At 38.0% G+C, this 19,392-nt stretch overlaps 1 protein-coding gene across 1 annotated transcript in view; it reads right to left on the reverse strand.

Moving 5' to 3' along the window:
* ntn4.L (netrin 4 L homeolog) overlaps window positions 1–19,392 on the reverse strand; it is an 88,111-nt gene that overhangs the window by 41,044 nt on the left and 27,675 nt on the right. The window contains exons 3-5 of the mRNA XM_018252404.2: window positions 14,427–14,705; window positions 5,250–5,376; window positions 1,170–1,358 (exon numbers count right to left, since the gene is read on the reverse strand). Of these exons, the coding sequence (XP_018107893.1) occupies window positions 1,170–1,358; window positions 5,250–5,376; window positions 14,427–14,705 (595 nt within the window). The remainder of the gene's footprint in view (window positions 1–1,169; window positions 1,359–5,249; window positions 5,377–14,426; window positions 14,706–19,392) is intronic.

A 19,392-nucleotide genomic window follows, 5' to 3' on the forward strand; every position in this document is an offset into this window, starting at 1 on the left:
AACATCAGTTTGTGAATGGTCTGGGGCTTGTGCACCTGGACTATGTAAATTATGAAGTATGTGAGCTTTTTTGGCTTTATTTTACCCACATCTATCAATTTAATCTACATGTGCGTAGCTTGGGCTGAGGAACCCAAACCAACTGATCTGTTATTTGACTGCCTGTTAATGTACATTCCCATAATGTTTGAACTACTATAGCTTTTTGTTTTTGCTGAACTGGTTTTTGCTGAACTGGAGGAATATAAATGTAACTGAAGTCTGGTTAATGCATGAATTCTAATTCCTAGAAACATAGAATTAATGGATAGATATTAATTGTTTTTCATATATCGTTTTGAGATATAAATATTTGATAAGATTGCTACCTAATATTCTATCCTGCTACAAACAAGCCAACCATGGTGCTATGTTAGACAAGGTAAAATCTCTTATGACAGCACGAGTGTTTGTAGCCCAAGAAAAAAAACATTAGGTTCACCAAGACTATTTTATAACGTCCAAAAAACCATTAACATTACCTAAAACTGCAGTATAGATATACCTTATTCACAAATAACTGAATGTTGGTTCATAAGGAATAATGCAAGTGAAAAAAACCAAAGCTGCAGTAGCTGCTATGTTAGACCCTAAAAGTAGTTCAGACTAAATATATGTATGAGAAAAATTGAGGATTGGTGAGCCGTGACTGAACTACATGAACCTGAACCTGCTATCAATGTTCCCAGTGGTGCTAGAAAAAAAACAATTTAATCATAGGTGCTTAGATTCACTTTATGTTCACCCTCTTATGTCTTCCCATCAATCAATTTCTAATTCTCCATAAAATAACTTCACTTATGTGGGTCATGTGATTAACGTTTATATTTAAGAAACAAATGCATCCTAGATGAATGGGACTTCAAAGGTCTTCAGTTAATAGGCTTTTAAGGCTCCAAGTTGCAAAGCCAGCTAATGAATTTGGTCTGTTTTTTTCGGAAGAAGAATGTTTCTATTTTAGTAGTAGGACAACCCAATTTGGCTTGTTTTACAGATTAAATTATAACTGGAGTTCCAAAATATGGAGCCTGATGTGGAATTTTGACTACATCATTTTTATACATCATAAAAAGAACTATTAGGAATTCTTTAGAAGTGCAGAACAAATATGGGGGCCAAGATAGACTTACCTTTGCAGGCATCTGGTGCTGAGAATGGAATCTTTAGGTCACGGAAGAATCCAGGTTTACATCTCTGACATTGTGATCCTTCAGTATTGTGTTGGCAGTTATCACACACCCCTCCTGTGCGATTTCCTGAGCCCAACCATACAGCCATATCAAAGTGACAACTGTCTGCATGGCCATTGCATTTACACTCTGCAAAACAGCCAAAGAAAGATTATTTTTTTAACTAGGGTTAAATGGAATAAATAAAAAATATAATCACAATAACTGGAATTATGCCGATTATTATAGCTTTGAATTATTTAGAAGTAAATAAGGTTACCTGCCAACATGCTTAGGGTAAAAACTTAGCAAAAGCAGCAGCGGATATCATTTCTGGACTTCTAATGGAGGGAACAAACTGTCCTTCTCAGTTCATGGCTACAGCTCATTTTAGGGATGAAAGTGAACTACTGTATTTGTGCATATTTATGGCTCTGTAATACAAACCCATAGCTACTACCTAATATTTTGATAAATAAAGTTTGTTAACCCCAAGTCACTCTGGAGAGCAAAACAATAACCGACAACACAAGTGACCATTGTATTAGAGATCAAAAGCCATTTGCAATCAGGATGTTTTTAGGCATTTTTCCTTGGCAGCTTTTCCTAAAGGAAAGTTGCTGGGACTAAAACACTGAGTACTGCTTCTGGGAAACGTTTATGGCATACGCAAATGACTGTTGCCTCAAAACAAAGATGTCCATGTTGTCTGATGATAATCGTCTGCATGTGCCATAACCATGCAAGTCTTCATTTCCCAGAGTTTATTTTCAGTGCTAAAAGAAAATCGAGAGACTTGGTATCAATAACATATCTTTAAAAAGAACAGCTTAAAAATAATACCAAAGAAAAATAATTTGAACAATAATTTCTTTTCCCAAGCCTCAAAGCTGTAGTTTATTATGGACTAATGTCCACTAAAAAAGGTTCAATGTCAGCAGAAAACTAGATGTTCCCTTGCTCTAGGCAAGCACTACAGAATGAAGCCCCTGGAAAGTCTTTAAGTTGGCTGCCATGTTGACTGAACCTTCAAAGATAATATGTCTTGGAAAAATGGAAAAAGCAGAGTGTTTTTAAGGTGGGTTCTTGCTCTTGATTTAACCTTGTCAAATGCTTCTATATCATTGTTTCACTGGCAACCAGCACTGAATTCCCTAGGACAAGGCCATATTAATAGTGTTAACACAGTTAAAATAAAAAAAATATAATTTATATCATCCAAACGTAAAACAGCAGCTTTGAAGGATATAAAGTCGTTCTATAAAATGAACAGCAGAATAATTGTGTAGGAAAAAAAGGTTAAGTACAAAAACAAGTTAATACTGTCACGGGAATACAAAATATTCTGTATCCTTCTATGGCTTTGTCAAGGTTAATTGGTAACACAAGTAAGCATTCCACAAATAGTTTTTTCTAGGTCTTAATGTCCATAGACGTAAACAGCACATTTATGCAACATAAGATCAGCTGTTTACAAAAGGAAGCATTCCGCAGCCACAGCAGAATTTCTTGTTTCCGCCTAAAGGATTTTAATTATGGAGACAATGGATACAAGTAAGACAGGTAAAGAATAGATGGGTTTGTACAGTAAAAGACAATAGACGCTGAAAGTACAATGTAAAGGTTACAATAACATACTTAAACAGTTTAGAAAGAAATGGAATGTAGAGTATGGCACAGCAATTATACACCAGAAGCTTAATAAATCAGAATGGTACTTTGTGGCCGAAGCAAAGTATATAATGTGACAAGCATTTAAAGGGATCCTGTCATCGGAAAACATGTTTTTTTCAAAACGCATCAGTTAATAGTGCTACTCCAGCAGAATTCTGCACTGAAATCCATTTCTCAAAGGAGCAAACAGATTTTTTTATATTCAGTTTTGAAATCTAACATGGGGCTAGACATATTGTCAATTTCCCAGCTGTCCCTGGTCATGTGACTTGTGTCTGCACTTTTCTTTCTCAATGTAACTGAATGTGTCTCAGTGGGACATGGGTTTTTACTATTGAGTGCTGTTCTTTGATCTACCAGGCAGCTGTTATCTTGTGTTAGGGAGCTGTTATCTGGTTACCTTCCCATTGTTCTTTTGTTTGGCTGCTGGGGGGGAAAGGGAGGGGTGATATCACTCAAACTTGCAGTACAGCAGTAAAGAGTGATTGAAGTTTATCAGAGCACAAGTCACATGACTTGGGGCAGCTGGGAAATTGACAATATGTCTAGCCCCATGTCAGATTTCAAAATTGAATATAAAAAAAATCTGTTTGCTCTTATGAGAAATGAATTTCAGTGCATAATTCTGCTGGAACAGCACTATTAAGTGATTCATTTTGAAAAAAGTTTTTTTCCCATGACAGTATCCCTTTAAAGATACAATATAAGCAGATCTGTGCAAGTACGTGGTATTCTTTTTTAAGTTATTATTAAACTAATGAGCTTTATAGTTTACAGGTCAACTTTATTTTTGTATTATCATCAGACAATAAGAGGTCAGAAGTCCCAGCTATGGTCATGTCAGGTTTTGTCCCATATGCTACAGTTCTCTTTGCAATAAGAAAGGCATTTAATGCCACTTTCCTCTACAGACTGCCGATGACAGGGTCGCTCCTCGCTTTGCACTTACAGTCACTGCTTCGGCCTGGGCCCAGACACACAGAGTGATTTAAATGAAAAAATGCGAGAGTATACATTTTCATGCCAAAATCTGCTCCAGTGTGTCTGCACCCAGGCCAATGTAGTGACTGTAAGTGCAGAGAAGCAAGCAGAGGCCCAGGGTCAGACTGGGCCAGCTCTCGTGGGTCCCACCAGCCCAGGCCTGCTCCCTGCCCCTGACTACCCTCTCCAGGAGATGTCATGGCAAAAGAAGATACGTGCATGCACGTGCAGGCTAAAGGGGGGTTGCGGCTGCTGAGTGGCTCTTGCAGGGGGGCCCTGAGACAGCAGCCCCGGTGGGCCCCCTAGTTCGACCCTAGCCAGTGATGTTATAAATAATAAACAAGAATGGTGCTGGAAGCCGATTCCTAACACTACCAAAGTATAATATATCTAATAAAGTAAAAAAATCAAAAAATGGAGGCAATACTCAAAGATCACCCCTGTCCAAAGGTGAAAATAGTAGTTACATAGTAGTTACCATATTTATTAGGACATTACAAGTGGATGCCTAATGTGTTTCATGCCTGTTAGGGCACTTACTCATATGGGATCAAGTATAAGGTACTATGTTATTATAACAGAGAAATACTAAATCAATTTAAAAAATCAGAATTATTTGATTGGATTCTATGGGAGATGACCTTCCCCACAATTCAGAGCTTTCTGAATAACAGGTTTCCGTATAAGAGATCCCTTACTTGTAATTTGATATTACCCTTTGAGCAAATACATTTTTTTTCCAAAAACAGTACTATCCTTCAAGAGTTCCAGCTCTGTTCACTTAGTACTGTACGATAGCAGCCAATCAGTTAAGCTATTTCCCCATTTTTAATATTTAAACCCCTTTTTATTAAAGTTATACGGAAACTGTTTCTTGCTAATTCACAATCCACAGAAGGTAGATTGTCAGTACAGTTTATGTCCCTGTCTTGCACCTCCTTGCCCAAGGCTTCATAACTGTGCACAGTTTCAGGTTATTGTTACCACAAGCACAAACCTGAGTGCTGTGTACTGGAAATGTTGTGCAATAATATTGAGGCCCGGAGCTGAGCACAATATAAGCTGATGTTATATAGCTGCTGTTTCACCTGTATAAATATCAATGACCAGTAAGGATACTTATGGTACATACAGCAAGGGGACAAGCCTCGTTGGTTATATACTCATCCTTTAATTCAGCTGATGCTTAACATTATTTTAGGCAGGATATCAAACAGTATTCTAAATATTTGTACTTTGAGTTGACAGTCATGTGTCTCTACTACTAACCAGTACTTTTTTTTAGACTAACTAAATTCTCAAGTCACTTACTTTAAAGTACACAAATATAAAGTTGGCATGCAAGCATACAGTATATTCATCATATATAAGAGAAAGGTCACTTACTTTTGCAGGTGTTAGGTTCCCCGGTTTTACCATTTGCAGCTTGCCATGGTTGATCATTGTACAGAGCTGCACAGTGTTCACAGTGGAGACCTGCAGTGTTGTGTTTGCAGATGCACCTTCCATGGACCTGCATTGAAAAAGTATATACACAAGCCATATAAAATGGTGTTTTTGTTTGTCATACAAAAGTGTACACAGAAACAGATTTGTGCAACAAAGGCTCACACGTTACACATAGTGCACTATTTATTTCAAAAAGGAAAAGGATGTTGCTGTGTGTGCGGCAGATGCACAAAAAATTTGCAAAATAAAAAATCAGATAAACATATGTATCCCTCTCATTTAGCTGTAGCTTCAGTATTCCCAGAGTACCCTGCATCAATAGACACAGTGCGCTTACATCAAATGAATCAGACACAGACCTCATTTTGCTGCTGAATGTTGGAAGTGACAAAATACGAGCACCAAATATTTGAGTGCAAATATGTCCATTTTGCATAGTGCAAGCGCAGCTGCATGTATTGTAATGTATTGGTTGCAACTGCTTCATGCGCATTACCTCCTCTTCAGCAGGGTCAGACTGGTGGGTGCAGGAGATCAGTGGCCTGGAGAAGAGCCAGCGGGGTTCAGGTCTGGGCCAGCGGCGGCCACAGGTTTTTTCCCAGTTTCCTGCTGCTGGCCCAGTCCAACCCTGCTCTTGACCAATATTGCACCGAAATGATGGGGAAACAGTTGCATTGTATGTAAAAGACATGGTAAAATGAATCTTTGCCCACAGGAAAATTATCTTAAAGGGGAACTATTGCAAAAATGAACATTTAATATAAGCTTTCAGCATACTGAAATAAGAAGTACTTTAACCACACAATTAAGCTCACACAAACCCAGTTGAAAATTAATAAAACAGAAAAAATCTTTCTACAGTCTTTCCACATACTGTATGTAATAAAAGAAACAAAGTTTGCCATGGGGTGGTAACCCATAGCATCCAATAACAGGTGACCAGTAAATGCTGATTGGTTGATTGGTTGTATAGGTGATTAGACCTGTAGCACATCTGCAACAGACTTTCTACACATTGCATAGTTTATTGAAAATGCCATACCTGAAACAAGTGCCAGGCAGAAGCAACTGGCACATCCATATAACTATGTATTGAACTTATAAATGCTCCAACACCCACAGGCTTACTGATACAATATACTTTAGGTGCAATATAATTAAATGTTAAGAGAAGACATTCTCTGCTACAATCTTTTATTTTAGAAGGACAAAAAATATTAAGTAATGGGATAAGTCACAGCCGTGTGCAGTGCAATATATTTGTACACTGATGTATAACAGAGGTATAGGAGGGACAAAAGAATGCAGAACCTCATACGTGAGAATAAGCAGTTGGTAAAATGTGTCATTATATAAGGTATACAAAAGCTACAAGCAAAACTCAAACCCTTTTGACTGGGTACAACTCAAATGGGTAGTGCTTTCTGCGTTCCTAGTAAAAAATAACCTAGGTATTATGATTATAACGATTATCCTTTATATTGTCAACATTTTCCACAATGCATTTCAGAGATTATACCTCATTTACATCAATCCTCAGCCCTCTCAAAGGGAATCGTCAGTTAAAAAGTCATGGCTGAAACACTTATCTGGAATGTGCAGCTGCCATATATTTTGTATGAATTGTTGAAGGGAGGAAAGAAAATGTTAGGTTAAGGAATCAAGCTACTGTAATAAAACGGATATAAATTGATAAGAAAAGCAACTTATTGTAAAAGTATCCACTACAGTTTGGGTCAGGGTGTACTATAGAGGAAGCATACCCTGAGGTTACTGTGGGTGTCAGGAATGTAGGGACCCGGTGCTGTTTTAGCCATGGTCAAGGTGAGACGCTTGCCTCAAGCTGCACTTTTACCAGCTGCCCTGGTAACTTTTAAGAGGTGAATTTCCATAATTGTGTTCCTTGACACTCAATCAAACACAAATAAGGATGGGGGGCATCATAAATGCCACAGCCCCAGGCGTCTGCAGCCACGAAAATTGTCCCAATTAATGAATATTTCAACGTATATTGGTAAAAAAGTCTAACTTCTGGACGTTTTGCTGTAGGGCTCAATAACATCTGTTTATGCTACTATTTTAGTGCATGTTAGCAGCTATGACAGATCATCGGTAACTGCCAGCACATTTATTTTTTAAACTCTGGGGAAATATGGGAATAAAAGCATGTACTAGAGTTCAAATAAGTCTTCAGTGCATTCACTTTGTGCTAAATAAGTAGACACTGCTCAGAGGCTTTCTAATACCCCTTTTTTTAGCCGATCATATTAATTACACTAATGATTTCAATACTTCAAAAGTATTTTCATGTAAACAGATTTAGATGTAGGCAATCTAATTTTCTCAGTTTATCAGAATTCATCATCTTTCTATCATTTGCACCACAAAACAGTTTCTGCAGAGATGAGGCATCTGATGGTACATGCAGGTACTTAGAAGTTTAGCATGTCCTTGGGGCATGAGCCTGCTATATTTGTGCACTGAGGAATGATCTCTGTTTACCTTTAATCTTTCAGAACGCAGTAAGAGGCTGCATGACCGATTAGTGATCTGAAATATTTTGACATTGGTAAATCACAGAATTTTTGCTCCTGGGGAAATATCTGATAAGAAACACTCATCATTCAACATAATATATCTCTCACTGTACAGAGTACTTTGTTTGTATCAAAATAACTGCCAATTAATATGACTCCCAGCAGTGATTTTTGAGGACTTTATCCTAAGAAGCCTTGGATCTCCTCCAGACAGTCTGTTAATTTGATACAATATTTGTTAAAATGTGTTGCAGGTTTATCCAATATAAAAGAAACCATAAGGAACCTTAACACATGGCGGTTAGTTTTCCGAAGTTGCCTCACAAGGAAACTTCAGGCGACTTCAGAAAACAAATCGCCACGTGTGTTTAGTGCCGGCGATTTTTCATTTTAGCAGAGTGAGGGAAGGCGTTTGGGGAGATTGGTCGCCACAAAGACGAGGCGATTAGTCGATTAACCCTCGATATTCGACCCTCGAAGTAAAAGCCTTCGAAGGATTCAAAGGATTTTAATCCATCGATCGAAGGATTTTCCTTAGATCAAAAAAAGCTTAGCAACCTTATGAGGAAGGTCCCCATAGGCTAACATTGAAGCTCAGTATAGTGGCGAAGTAGGTAGTCAAAGTTTTTTAGTTCGAAACGTTTGAGTCATAGTCGAAGGTCGTAGTAGCCTATTCGATGGTCGAAGTACCCAAAGAAAAACTTCGAAATTCAAAGTTTTCTTAGTTTGAGTCGTAGTTGAAGGTCGTAGTAGCCTATTCGATGGTCGAAGTACCCAAAAAAAACCTTCGAAATTCAAAGTTTTTTATACTTCGAATCCTTCACTCGAGCTCAGTAAATGTGTCCCCCAGTGTGGCCTTACCCTGAAAGTGATACGTCCAGCTATTTCCAGTTAAGATATCTTGCAACTCTTTGAAGAGTACATGAAGGAAAGCAGAACGCCAGCATCACACCAGTGATTTAAATACATGCAATTAATGGGAAAAAGTAATAAAGGCAAAACGTTGGCCCTGGCCTATTAACCAATAGCAAAAGCTATTGATCTACTGGTTGCTATGAGTTACTAGACCTACAGCAAAAGTTGCACCTTATATCACATGACTTGTACATGATAAATAGCAATGTACAAATGCAAGTGTTATAATGTATTTACGTGTTATGCACAGTGGTGCACCCCCTAGGGTGAGTGAAGGGCAAGTGGATTTTTTGGCATTGGTGCTGATGCTCTATTTTGTGGGGATGGGAGCAGTTTATTTCTATGGGATTTCTAAAGGCATATATTTATCAATTAAAGAAAGTTACAGTTCACTTGATAAATATGCCATTAAAAGTCTCATAGAAATCAACAGAGAGAGAGAGAGTTGGAATTTCCTTTTTCCCTCTGGCAAATTGTTGTGAGCTCTGTTTCGCTCTTTGAAAAATATGTCCTTGCGTCTGCTGAGGGACTCCTATGAAAGGTAAGATGGTGTAGAGGTTCTGAACTACATTTTCCCCTGGGCCAGTTCATTTTTCTACTAAAACAAGCAACGAAACAAACTTAACAATTGAATTCTCTGGGGGTGCCTAACATGTTTCCACCCACTGCAGTTAACTGGGCTTTCCAGTATACGTGTATAAATCAATATGTGTGCAAAGAGATCATTTCTTACCTGAATATTTACTTTTTAGATATAGATTGCAACATGGCCTGAAAATCACAAGCTATGTCCAGGGGCACTATAACATATGCTGGGCAATTTGTTATTCCCTGTCCTTCTCTCACTGCTGTGCCCCACCCCGACAGACTCATTTAAGACCTCACCAGTCCCCCTTCCACTGTATCCATTTCCTTGGACTGGCGCCCCTCCACCTAATTCTCTAATGTGACATCATCAACGTGATGTGAATAATAAATACTCTATTTAAAGTGGACCTGTCACCTACACATAAAAAGCTGCATAATGAAAATCCTTTGCAAATTAAATATGAAACCCCAAAAAATGTTTTCATTAAAACATCCATACCTGTTATAAAGGTGTTTAAATATCTGAACTGTCAATCAAATATTACCTGCCCCACCTCTATGCCCGTGGCATAGAGGAGGAGCAGTCAATTACTTTCACTTTCCATTCAGCACTTCCTACATGTCACTGCTCTCCTCACATTCCCCCTTCCCTCCTCAGGCTCTATAATTGTGTAGGGCACTGGACATAGACATTAGGTCCCCCATTCTGGTGCATACACAAGATTTTGGGGTGATACACAATTTCCCTTAATAACCGTGTCCACAAAATGGCTGCTGCCTGCTTGCTGTGATTGTATAATTCCAAGACAGAAGGAAACAAAATTTAAATAAAAAATACAGTGTAAGTAAAGTTTATTTTGCTCAACTAACATGATAGAAAAGAATTTGAAATTATTTATTAGGGTGACAGGTCCCCTTTAATATTTTATGTGAATGAGGTGAACAATACAAGTGCTGCAACTATTGAGGAAAAAAACATGCCGTGCCAATCATTGTGGCCTGAGGAAGCTCAGCTTTTTGTCCCATATAAATATGAATAAATAGCTGTTTGCAGCAAGGTACTGTGGAGGCTGGCCCATAAACTGGACCCACAATAAATATAAAGTATATGAGCTTGTGTGAGAGATTTCAGATTTGCTGAACCTTGTCTGAACTCACATACTCAGTAAATGTTTAAAAGTGGAAGCTAGTCTAGAGCTTGGCACCAAATAGTTCACATGACATTCCATGGAGTTTTTAGGAGAAACGCTGTGCCACTCGCTTGACAAGACTATCCTCATGCCTCACGGACTGGCAACTTTCCCTTTCCAAACAGTTACAATTTATCACACAGGACATCACGTGAGTTATCCACACTCAAGCCAGAGGTTATTATTGTGAGGATGTCTGATATTGTGATTTAAACAGTTATTTAACAGATAAAGAAGGAGGAAAGCCCCAGCACATTTACACGACTGAGAATTTCCCAGCAGGCAAGTCATACATCTCTGTACATATAAACATAAACAGTTTCAGCTTTCACAATTGAAGTACAAAAAGTGCAAGTGCACCCACTCATCTAGTTATCGCAAAATAAAGTGCAGTCAGTCTAAGCCCAACAATGCCTTGTTTGTTACAAACGAAAGACATTTCTAAGCTATAGTGTTAAAACTGAATATGTACAGTGATTAAAAAGGGTGCAGCTTTCCTTTCATTCCACTCTTTCAATTGTTTTCATAGTAGAGGAATCACATCTGTCATAGATCAGATTGAAAGGGATTAGAAGAGACAGGCTGCGTCAGTGAATCATGAGCCATTTGTATTTGGATGGGGTGTGTAATCGGCCAATGTTATTTCCGTAGCGTGACCACTGTTACAAATTCAGAGTTCTGTTAAGGAGACGCAATTACTCCTGTCAGGTTATTGTATGTTTCTATTCTTTTTAATGTTTGAATGAGTCTCCGGACACTGCTGTACAATAGCCAAACAGAACAAAGCAGATCACTGTCAGAGCATATGAATGCTATTGATTGCAGTTCAGGGATATCCATATTGCACCCTCCAGCTCTTGCTGCATTGTCTTCTGAAAGCTCTAGGCTGATATGGCCCACAAGCAGCAAACAAAATTAGCTTTAGCCAGTTATAATATAGTAAAGATTTCCAACCAGCATTGTCTAGGCTCAGGAACAATTTAACTTTTATATGGCCATTTGTATACATCCAGTATAACCCCTAAAACTGCAAAGCTGTAGGTAAGTCCAAACTGGAAATATGACAGGTATGAGCAGAACAGGGGTGGTTAACAAGTTCACAATTCTCTACACAGAAATGGAACAAATAAGAGAGCTGATTTATAACAGATAAAATGCTAAATTGCACCCCTTGGAACTCAATACACATAGCACCTGTTCCTGCTCTTTGTGCAGTGACAAACGCATTCTATGCCCTGAGCCTACTGTTCCTTTTTGCAATATTAAGTTAGCCATATATGTGCCTTTAAAAGGGTGCTTCACCTTCCAAACCCTTTTTTCAGTTCAATTGTTTTCAGATTGTTCACCTGAAATAAAGACTTTTTTCAATTACTTTCAATTTTTTATTTTTTACCATTTTTCCAAAATCAAAGTTGAATGTTCTCCTGTCTGGTATGTCTGGCAGCTCAGTAATTCAGGCGCAGACTCTAAACTGTTACAATTTTGCAACATTTAGTTGATACATTTCTCAGCAGCATCTCTGGAGTATTAGCAACGATTGTATCAATTCTAACAGCTGCCTGTAAAGAAACTCAGGGATTCTGCTCAGCAGGGACAAATAAGAAATGTATTAGGGATGCACCAAATCCACTATTTTGGATTTGGCCGAACCCCCGAATCCTTCGCGAGAGATACGGCTGAATACCGAATCCGAATCCTAATTTGCATATGCAAATTAGGGGTGGGAAGGGGAAACATTTTTGACTACCTTGTTTTGTGACAAAAAGACACACATTTTCCCTCTCAACCCTAATTTGCATATGCAAATTAAGATTTGGATTCTGTTCGGCCGGGCAGAAGGATTTGGCCGAATCCTGGCTGAATCCCAAACTGAATACTGGATTCAGTGCATCCCTAAAATGTATGAATTTAGAACAGTTTACAGGGTCGGCAACCCCCTTCCCAGAGCTGCTTTAGAAGGTGAAAAATTACACTTTACACTACAATATTAGAAAAACAGTCACACATAGAAAATAGAAAGTAAAAATGAAAAACAATAGCAAATTGTCTCAGAATATCACTCTCTACCTCATACTATAAGTTAACTCAAAGGTTAACAACCACTTTAAAAGTCATTGACTTGGTCCCTTCAGACCAAGTCGGTAGCTTATTGGCAGGGCCACTGAAGGACTTGTCCAACCAACATCTGTCTGAAAACTGGCCAGATATCAATCTGACAAGTTTGAATATCCTGTTGTATAAGAACGTGTCTGTGTATACAAGCAAATCTGGCAGAGTATGGCCAGCTTTAGATACAAGGAGTGCAGCACTTAGCAACACAGACATTTGGTACAGGGTGTGTGTCTGGCACCTAGGGTGCACAAAATTGGAATCTGCCCGGTTACATGTCAGGTGCAAGTTGAGGCTGTAAGTTAAGGAACTCTTTGGAGGTACTGGGACTCCTGTCAGAGATGGATGCAAAAGAATAGGGGTGGGGGAGCTGTTTTTTGCTACATGACCCCCTCTAGTAAGTAAGCCTTAAGGATTAGTTAGTCAAATGTATAACAAACATTAAAGAGGATGAATTTATCCATGTCTAAGGGGGTTATTTACTAAACTCAGAAATCTGAAGAATTCGTGATTTTTTGTGTTATAATAGGCTTTTAAAAAAATCACGAATTTTTAGGAATTTATTAAACCCTGAGGGCTAAAAAGCCCGAATATAAAAACACGGCATCTCAAACCTGTCGAGGTTGCATAAAAGTCAATGTGAACAATCCTATTGATTTTTGGTTGTGTTGGGGGTTTTGGGCAATTCCACAATGTTTTCAGAGCTTTTGGGTGAAAACTCCAAAAAATTCCCCCCAAAAAAGTGAAAATTTGAGTTTTTCCTGCAAAGGTAATTTTCGGGGAAAATGTCATAATAAATAAGCCTAAAAAACCCAAGCGGCTTTGATCGGAGTTTGTAGCAGCAAATTCTGAGATAAAATCGGAGTTTGATAAATAACCCCCTAAATGTAGTGTGTTTCATGATCTTGTAAAAGTTGTTGCAGCTGCAAAACTATAGTTTATAACTTGCTGTTACATAAGAAAATGTGTGAATATAATAGAATCCGTGCTGAACAATGTTTCACTGCACAGAGGCAGTTGTGACAAAGATATCAATTCTTCAACACTTTTTACAAGAATTCCATAGTTACATATTTTCCAGACTTCCTATTAGTAATATTTATAGCAGGAATTTAGTAACAAGCATGTGGAACATCCTCCTCAAACTATCCTAATGCCATTTATTTTATATCTAAAACATTTTCAAAGGTTTTAAAACGTTATTTGTAAATGAAATTGCTCTAGAAATCTGTATTGTCCTTTGAGATTACCTTCTGAGTTTGCCAGACTACAGAAACAAAACATCAGAAATCAACTCACACAAGTTGTGGTCCAACAGACTTTATGGCGCTGCCCCTTAAATTATATAAAGATAGTTAGTCTAGCCTATAGCACTTCCACTATTGAGCTACATCTCTTTTTAACACACTGGCAGCCTTCAGCTTTTGGTCCATGCTAGGAGGTGTACTTCAACATCTGAAGACCCATGGATTGGGCAACACTTACATTGAGGTTTACGGCCTCCATCTTGCCATTTTTTTTCATACTGATCTACTATATCTATATTTCCATATCAGCCTACAGCTGGTGTTCTGTGAAGTGTAGTATCTGATTAATATACTGTAAACTTATAGAACATTTGCCGAATACATATATTTGTGTCTACATATACATCTCCACCACCATTGTGCTGCCCCAGGTCTATGCAAGGTTTGTGCTTAATGTTATATGTGCATACACAATGATTCTGCAGAACAACTTAACATGACACTTCTATACATAACTTGTACACTTACCACCTGTATTTTGCTAGTTGTTCTGACTTGCCGAAAACCATCTGCAGCAACACAGTGATCTGCGTGTCCATTGCAGAAACAGCTGCCCTTTACAATGAAATCGTAGACAGCATAGTGTGTGAAATACTGAGGTTTAATGTCAGGGTTCTTCTCATGGCATGGACATGCTTGTTGCTTCAGCAGTTGCACTCGAAGGTTGGTGATCTTCAGCTGATCTTGTGCCTCCTTGCTGTAAGGGTCCTGAGCCGAATATGGAGGTGACATAGTACGATAGATAACCTAAAAAACAGGTGCGCACAAGATTCAATCAGACAAGAGGAAAATGAAAGCTGCAGGACAAAGTATTAGGCCTCTGTATGTCATAATACTAGTTAACCTTCAAATGATTCCCTACTCTGCTTCAGGCATTAACTTCAGTATCTCCAATATTGTTCTTTTATTGAGCTGCAAGAGGCTAAGCTTGTTTTGCTTTCTGTAAGTGCTAAACTGAACATTGGAAGTAAGGGACAACCCCTGGTAATTTGCAATTGGTCTACATCTTTTATTTTTGTGGTTTTTCAGCTTTTTCTTCAGCAGTTCTCCAGTTTGTGATCAGTTATCCAGAAACACTTTATCCAGAAAGCTCTGAGTTACGAGAAGGCCAGAGGGGCACATTTATTTATGTGCAAATTTTCGATTTGGAAGTCTCCGCCAGACTTTGCGCAAAAAAAGTGTGTATTAATCAAAATGCCAAATGACATCTCGGCAAAAGAATGTTGTCGTACTTTCATCAACAATGATTTGTTGGTCCAAAAATGTTATAACGTATTTTCCCTACCGTTACTTTCTTCCTAGCGAAACTTCCTTAACTTATGTATGCTAACATCAATTTAAATTCAGTGGGTATAAAAAAAAATCATATTTATGTATTTATTAGTGATGTTGGTGAAATTGCTGGAAGTGGGCAATTGTTAAAAATGTCCAAGGGAGACAGAGATTTTCTATTGTCCTAACCCACTCTAAAACAAATGTGGTATGAGCTTCAAATGTAAAAAAATTGTAAATAAGATATGTGTAACAGTTACAACTTGTAAACATAATCCCACTTTAAATATGAAAAGACACCAGCATTTTGACTTTTGCTTATGACTTTTTTTAGAATACAGATGTAGTTTCATTGTATTCATTCGCCAGTCAGAACCTGGTGAAATAGCTTTTGATGAAAAGGGTAACAAATTGAAATTTTCACACTTTGATAAATTAGTGGATTTACGATCCAGATTTCAAACACGAAATGCAGCGAAAGTTCTCCAGCGACAAGTTAATTCCCTAGCAAAGTGCGTTGCTCGTCATTTAAGCAAATTGGCAATGTCGCTCCGAATTGTCTTGTGCATCAGAAAATGCATCAGAAAAACACTATTCACTCTTTAGAAAATGTGATAGATTTCTTTTTTTATCAAATAATTCAAATTTTTAAAAATGATTTTATTTTTCTCTATAATAATAAAACAGTACATTGTAATTGTTCCCAACTAAGAGGCGAATTAATCGTTATAGGGGCCAAAACAATCCTATCGGGTTTAATTAGTGTTTAAACTATATTTTAGTAGACTTAAGCTATGGAGAGCCAAATTACAGAAGGATCCCTTATTCGGAAAAACACAGATCTCGAGCATTCTGGATAACAGGTACAGAAGAAAGAGAGTTAAAGCAAAGACTTTGCAGTGAGCAGTGAGTCTCAAACATTACCACTAGCCAAAATTGCCTTTCTAGTGAGGTGTGATTTCCTTTTGCATTTCTAACATAAGCCCAATGACACAGGAAATTTTGGACCATTGTGTTGCTATGGCCCCGGACACACAAGCGTTTTTCTGGTTTGGTTAGTGCCTCGGTTTTTAAAAAAAGATGACCGCAGCACCACGTAAATAGGCTACCGTAGGTGCCATTGCCTAAGACTGAAACTGCTTAGCGGTCGGCTTTTTTTAAAACCGCACGTATGTCCAGGGCCTAAAGCAGAGAGCAGGAGTAGTACAAAACACTAACAATTGCTGTCATCATTGTTGAGCACCACAAAAGTTGTGTGCCATATACACTGCAATAATACTATTTTCACAGTGAAGACATGTTTTGCAGGCACCTGCACATTTGGTAGTGGTATTTCAAACAGAGTCCTGGGCGTTGCCTATTATAAGTATGTGAGGTGATGTGGAAAAAAAGTTAAGATCTCAATCTACACATATCCTACAGTCAACTTGCTGTGCCCTGGACAAGACATCTCCATGTCCCAACATACAAGGCTTTCTTGATTAGATTAGATTTCTCCTGTTTCCAAGGTGTGCACCAAAACAGTAGAATGCAGGTTGTTGCTGATATGCACAAAGTTTGTTTCTGGAAAAAGGGTAAATAACTATAATGATTACTAGCTTTGTTAGATACAGACAGGTATCAGCTGCCAACTCTTTTGCTTGTGCTCTTTGGCCTGGAAACAATCGCACTCCTCTCAATATTTTAAAGCAGGGGTCCCCAACCTTTTTACCCATGAGCCACATTTAAAATTAAACAGATATGGGGAGCAACACAAGCATAAAAAAGTTCCTGGGATGCTCCAAATATGGCTGTGTTGTTTTTGTTAGGCCCTTTGTGAACTGGCAGCTTACAAGAGACTCTGGTGATACACATGGTTTTTATGCAATCAAAACTTTCCTCCAAGCCAGGAGGAAAAAATAAACACAGCTTTGAGGCCAATGGAAGCAACATCCAAGATATTGGTGAAGAACATATTGCTCCCAAGCCACTGGTTGGGGACCACTGTTTTAAGTGCTAGGTAAGCTATTCAACGCGAATTTGGGAAAGTCCTATTGGACAATGATCACATGTGGCTGTTGCTGTGGTCCACTCTAAACAGATCTGCTTGCTCAGTCTCTCATATGATTAGAATGTTGGCCCTGGGGCCACATAATCGGATTGGCACAATTTTTCAGACTTTACAAGATAAGGAAGTCTATCTGAAAATGGAAGTTTTGTGCAGTATACTACATATCTACATATCTATATTTGAGCCAGATTATGGATACAATAATCTTATAGATAGATTAAAAATAAACAAATGGTTTAGATAATATGATTTCAAATAAATCTGCAAAGCTGTTTAGTATCTATTGTATCTTTTTTGGCAATGAATGAGAAAGCTGTTAAACCCATCCATCACTGGCAGGATATAAACGTCTCAGAGTCTCAAAACATGAACCCAAAGTCTGTTGTATCAGAAAAAAATATTCAGCCGAACTCCTTTAATCTTGCTAACATTTGTGTCCCTAAAGACCAAGCATGTAATAAATTAAAACTGTGCATGTGGTTTAAATTAAACCACTTTTATTGGTTTCCATTCAATTTAAGAGTGAATCATTTGCAAAAATAACAAGACCCTACACACATTTTCTGCTTTGTGGTAAACCCACTCTTGGTCTCTCTCTATGATACTATCATGCTGTAATTCCTTAATTCTCCCTTTTTAAATATTTGTTTCATTTTATGCATTTCTAATAATTGCTGGGCAGCTTTCTGTAACTAAACATATACATTGCTAGCTTTCTTATACAATTATCTCTACTATCTTATTAAAAGCTAGAGTCTGACCCAGAACACATAACAGAACTGATGCTCTGTGAAAGAAAGATAGGAGAACGTCATTGACTCATTACACTTCCCTATGAAATCACAGAAGTGAACTTCTATTCAGCGCCACAAGCAGGATTCCTATTTATTTACAAATCCCCCAGTTTGAAGTGATCAAGATGCCATAAACTCAGACTTCCACTTCAACAGACTGACCTGAAAGTCACAGCAGGTGCCAACATAGACCCATACAGTTTTGGTTTAGGGTAGAAGAGGGAACATGCTCTAGGTCTCCAAAATAAAAGAGGCCCCTTGGGGCAGGAGTGAGGGCACATGAAATAACATATTATATCATGTAAAAATGATGTATCAAATTTACAAGAGGAATATGTTACCCACATCTATAGGTTCAAGAGTTGTAGAAAGACAACATGCCATCTGCTCTAATTTTAAAATTTCTCCATAATTCCAGCCCTGATAACCTTTCACAGCTAGATACCTAATATTTGCCCCAACAGGCTGAAGTGCAGAGCTCAGGCCTCATTAACAGAGCAGGCTTTTCTAAATCGGTGGAAAATAAATGCTACCAGATACAGTGTAATAAGAATATAATCTCAAACTGTCCCCTATTAACAGTTAACCCCAAACCTTTTGGTCTGAGACATCAGAAGACATACACATTTGTCACAGTTCTATCACATATGAGCAAGGGTTATTTACTAGTTTTTATATATAGAGAGGGTTGAAACCTTATACAGCACTTTATAGAAAATGTTCAATCATTTGCATCAGATACTTCCCCAGTAAAGCTTACAACTGAATTTTCCTACCAGCAAATAGCCAATATTCCAGACTCCAGAACAACAGTGCCACTTGCTTGGAAAATTATGGAATGTTAGCTCAACTGTATACTTTAAACAAATCCTCTCTTAGATATGAATATGACTGTTTTATTCTGCAAGAAGAATTTCCATAGTTTTCAGGTTCTAGAGATGCTTGGTGAATTGTTCTCCTTGAAACTACTTCCTAAAAAAAGCAGAACTCTCAAATATTTATTGCTGAATATATTTAGAGTAATACTCGTACATTACTGAATGAGTTAAACCGCCATGTGCAGATATAAGACAAAATATATATCAAAATTGTTCAGATTCTGCTATGCAATTAGATAAACACGGATACCTTGCCAGGTGCATTGTGTCACATACCAGACATTTTGTTTGACTTCCTACTAAAATAGTCGGCAACAATTTACGTCTCTGGATCCTTTTAATCATATTTTCACATATAACTTCTGTCTCCAGTTACCCTGAATTATATTGCTCAAGCACCTATATTGTATTTGTCCACTTTTTCCATCCCCTTATATAAC

Source organism: Xenopus laevis, chromosome 3L, assembly GCF_017654675.1.
Source record: "Xenopus laevis strain J_2021 chromosome 3L, Xenopus_laevis_v10.1, whole genome shotgun sequence".
NCBI classification, from domain to species: domain Eukaryota; kingdom Metazoa; phylum Chordata; class Amphibia; order Anura; family Pipidae; genus Xenopus; species Xenopus laevis.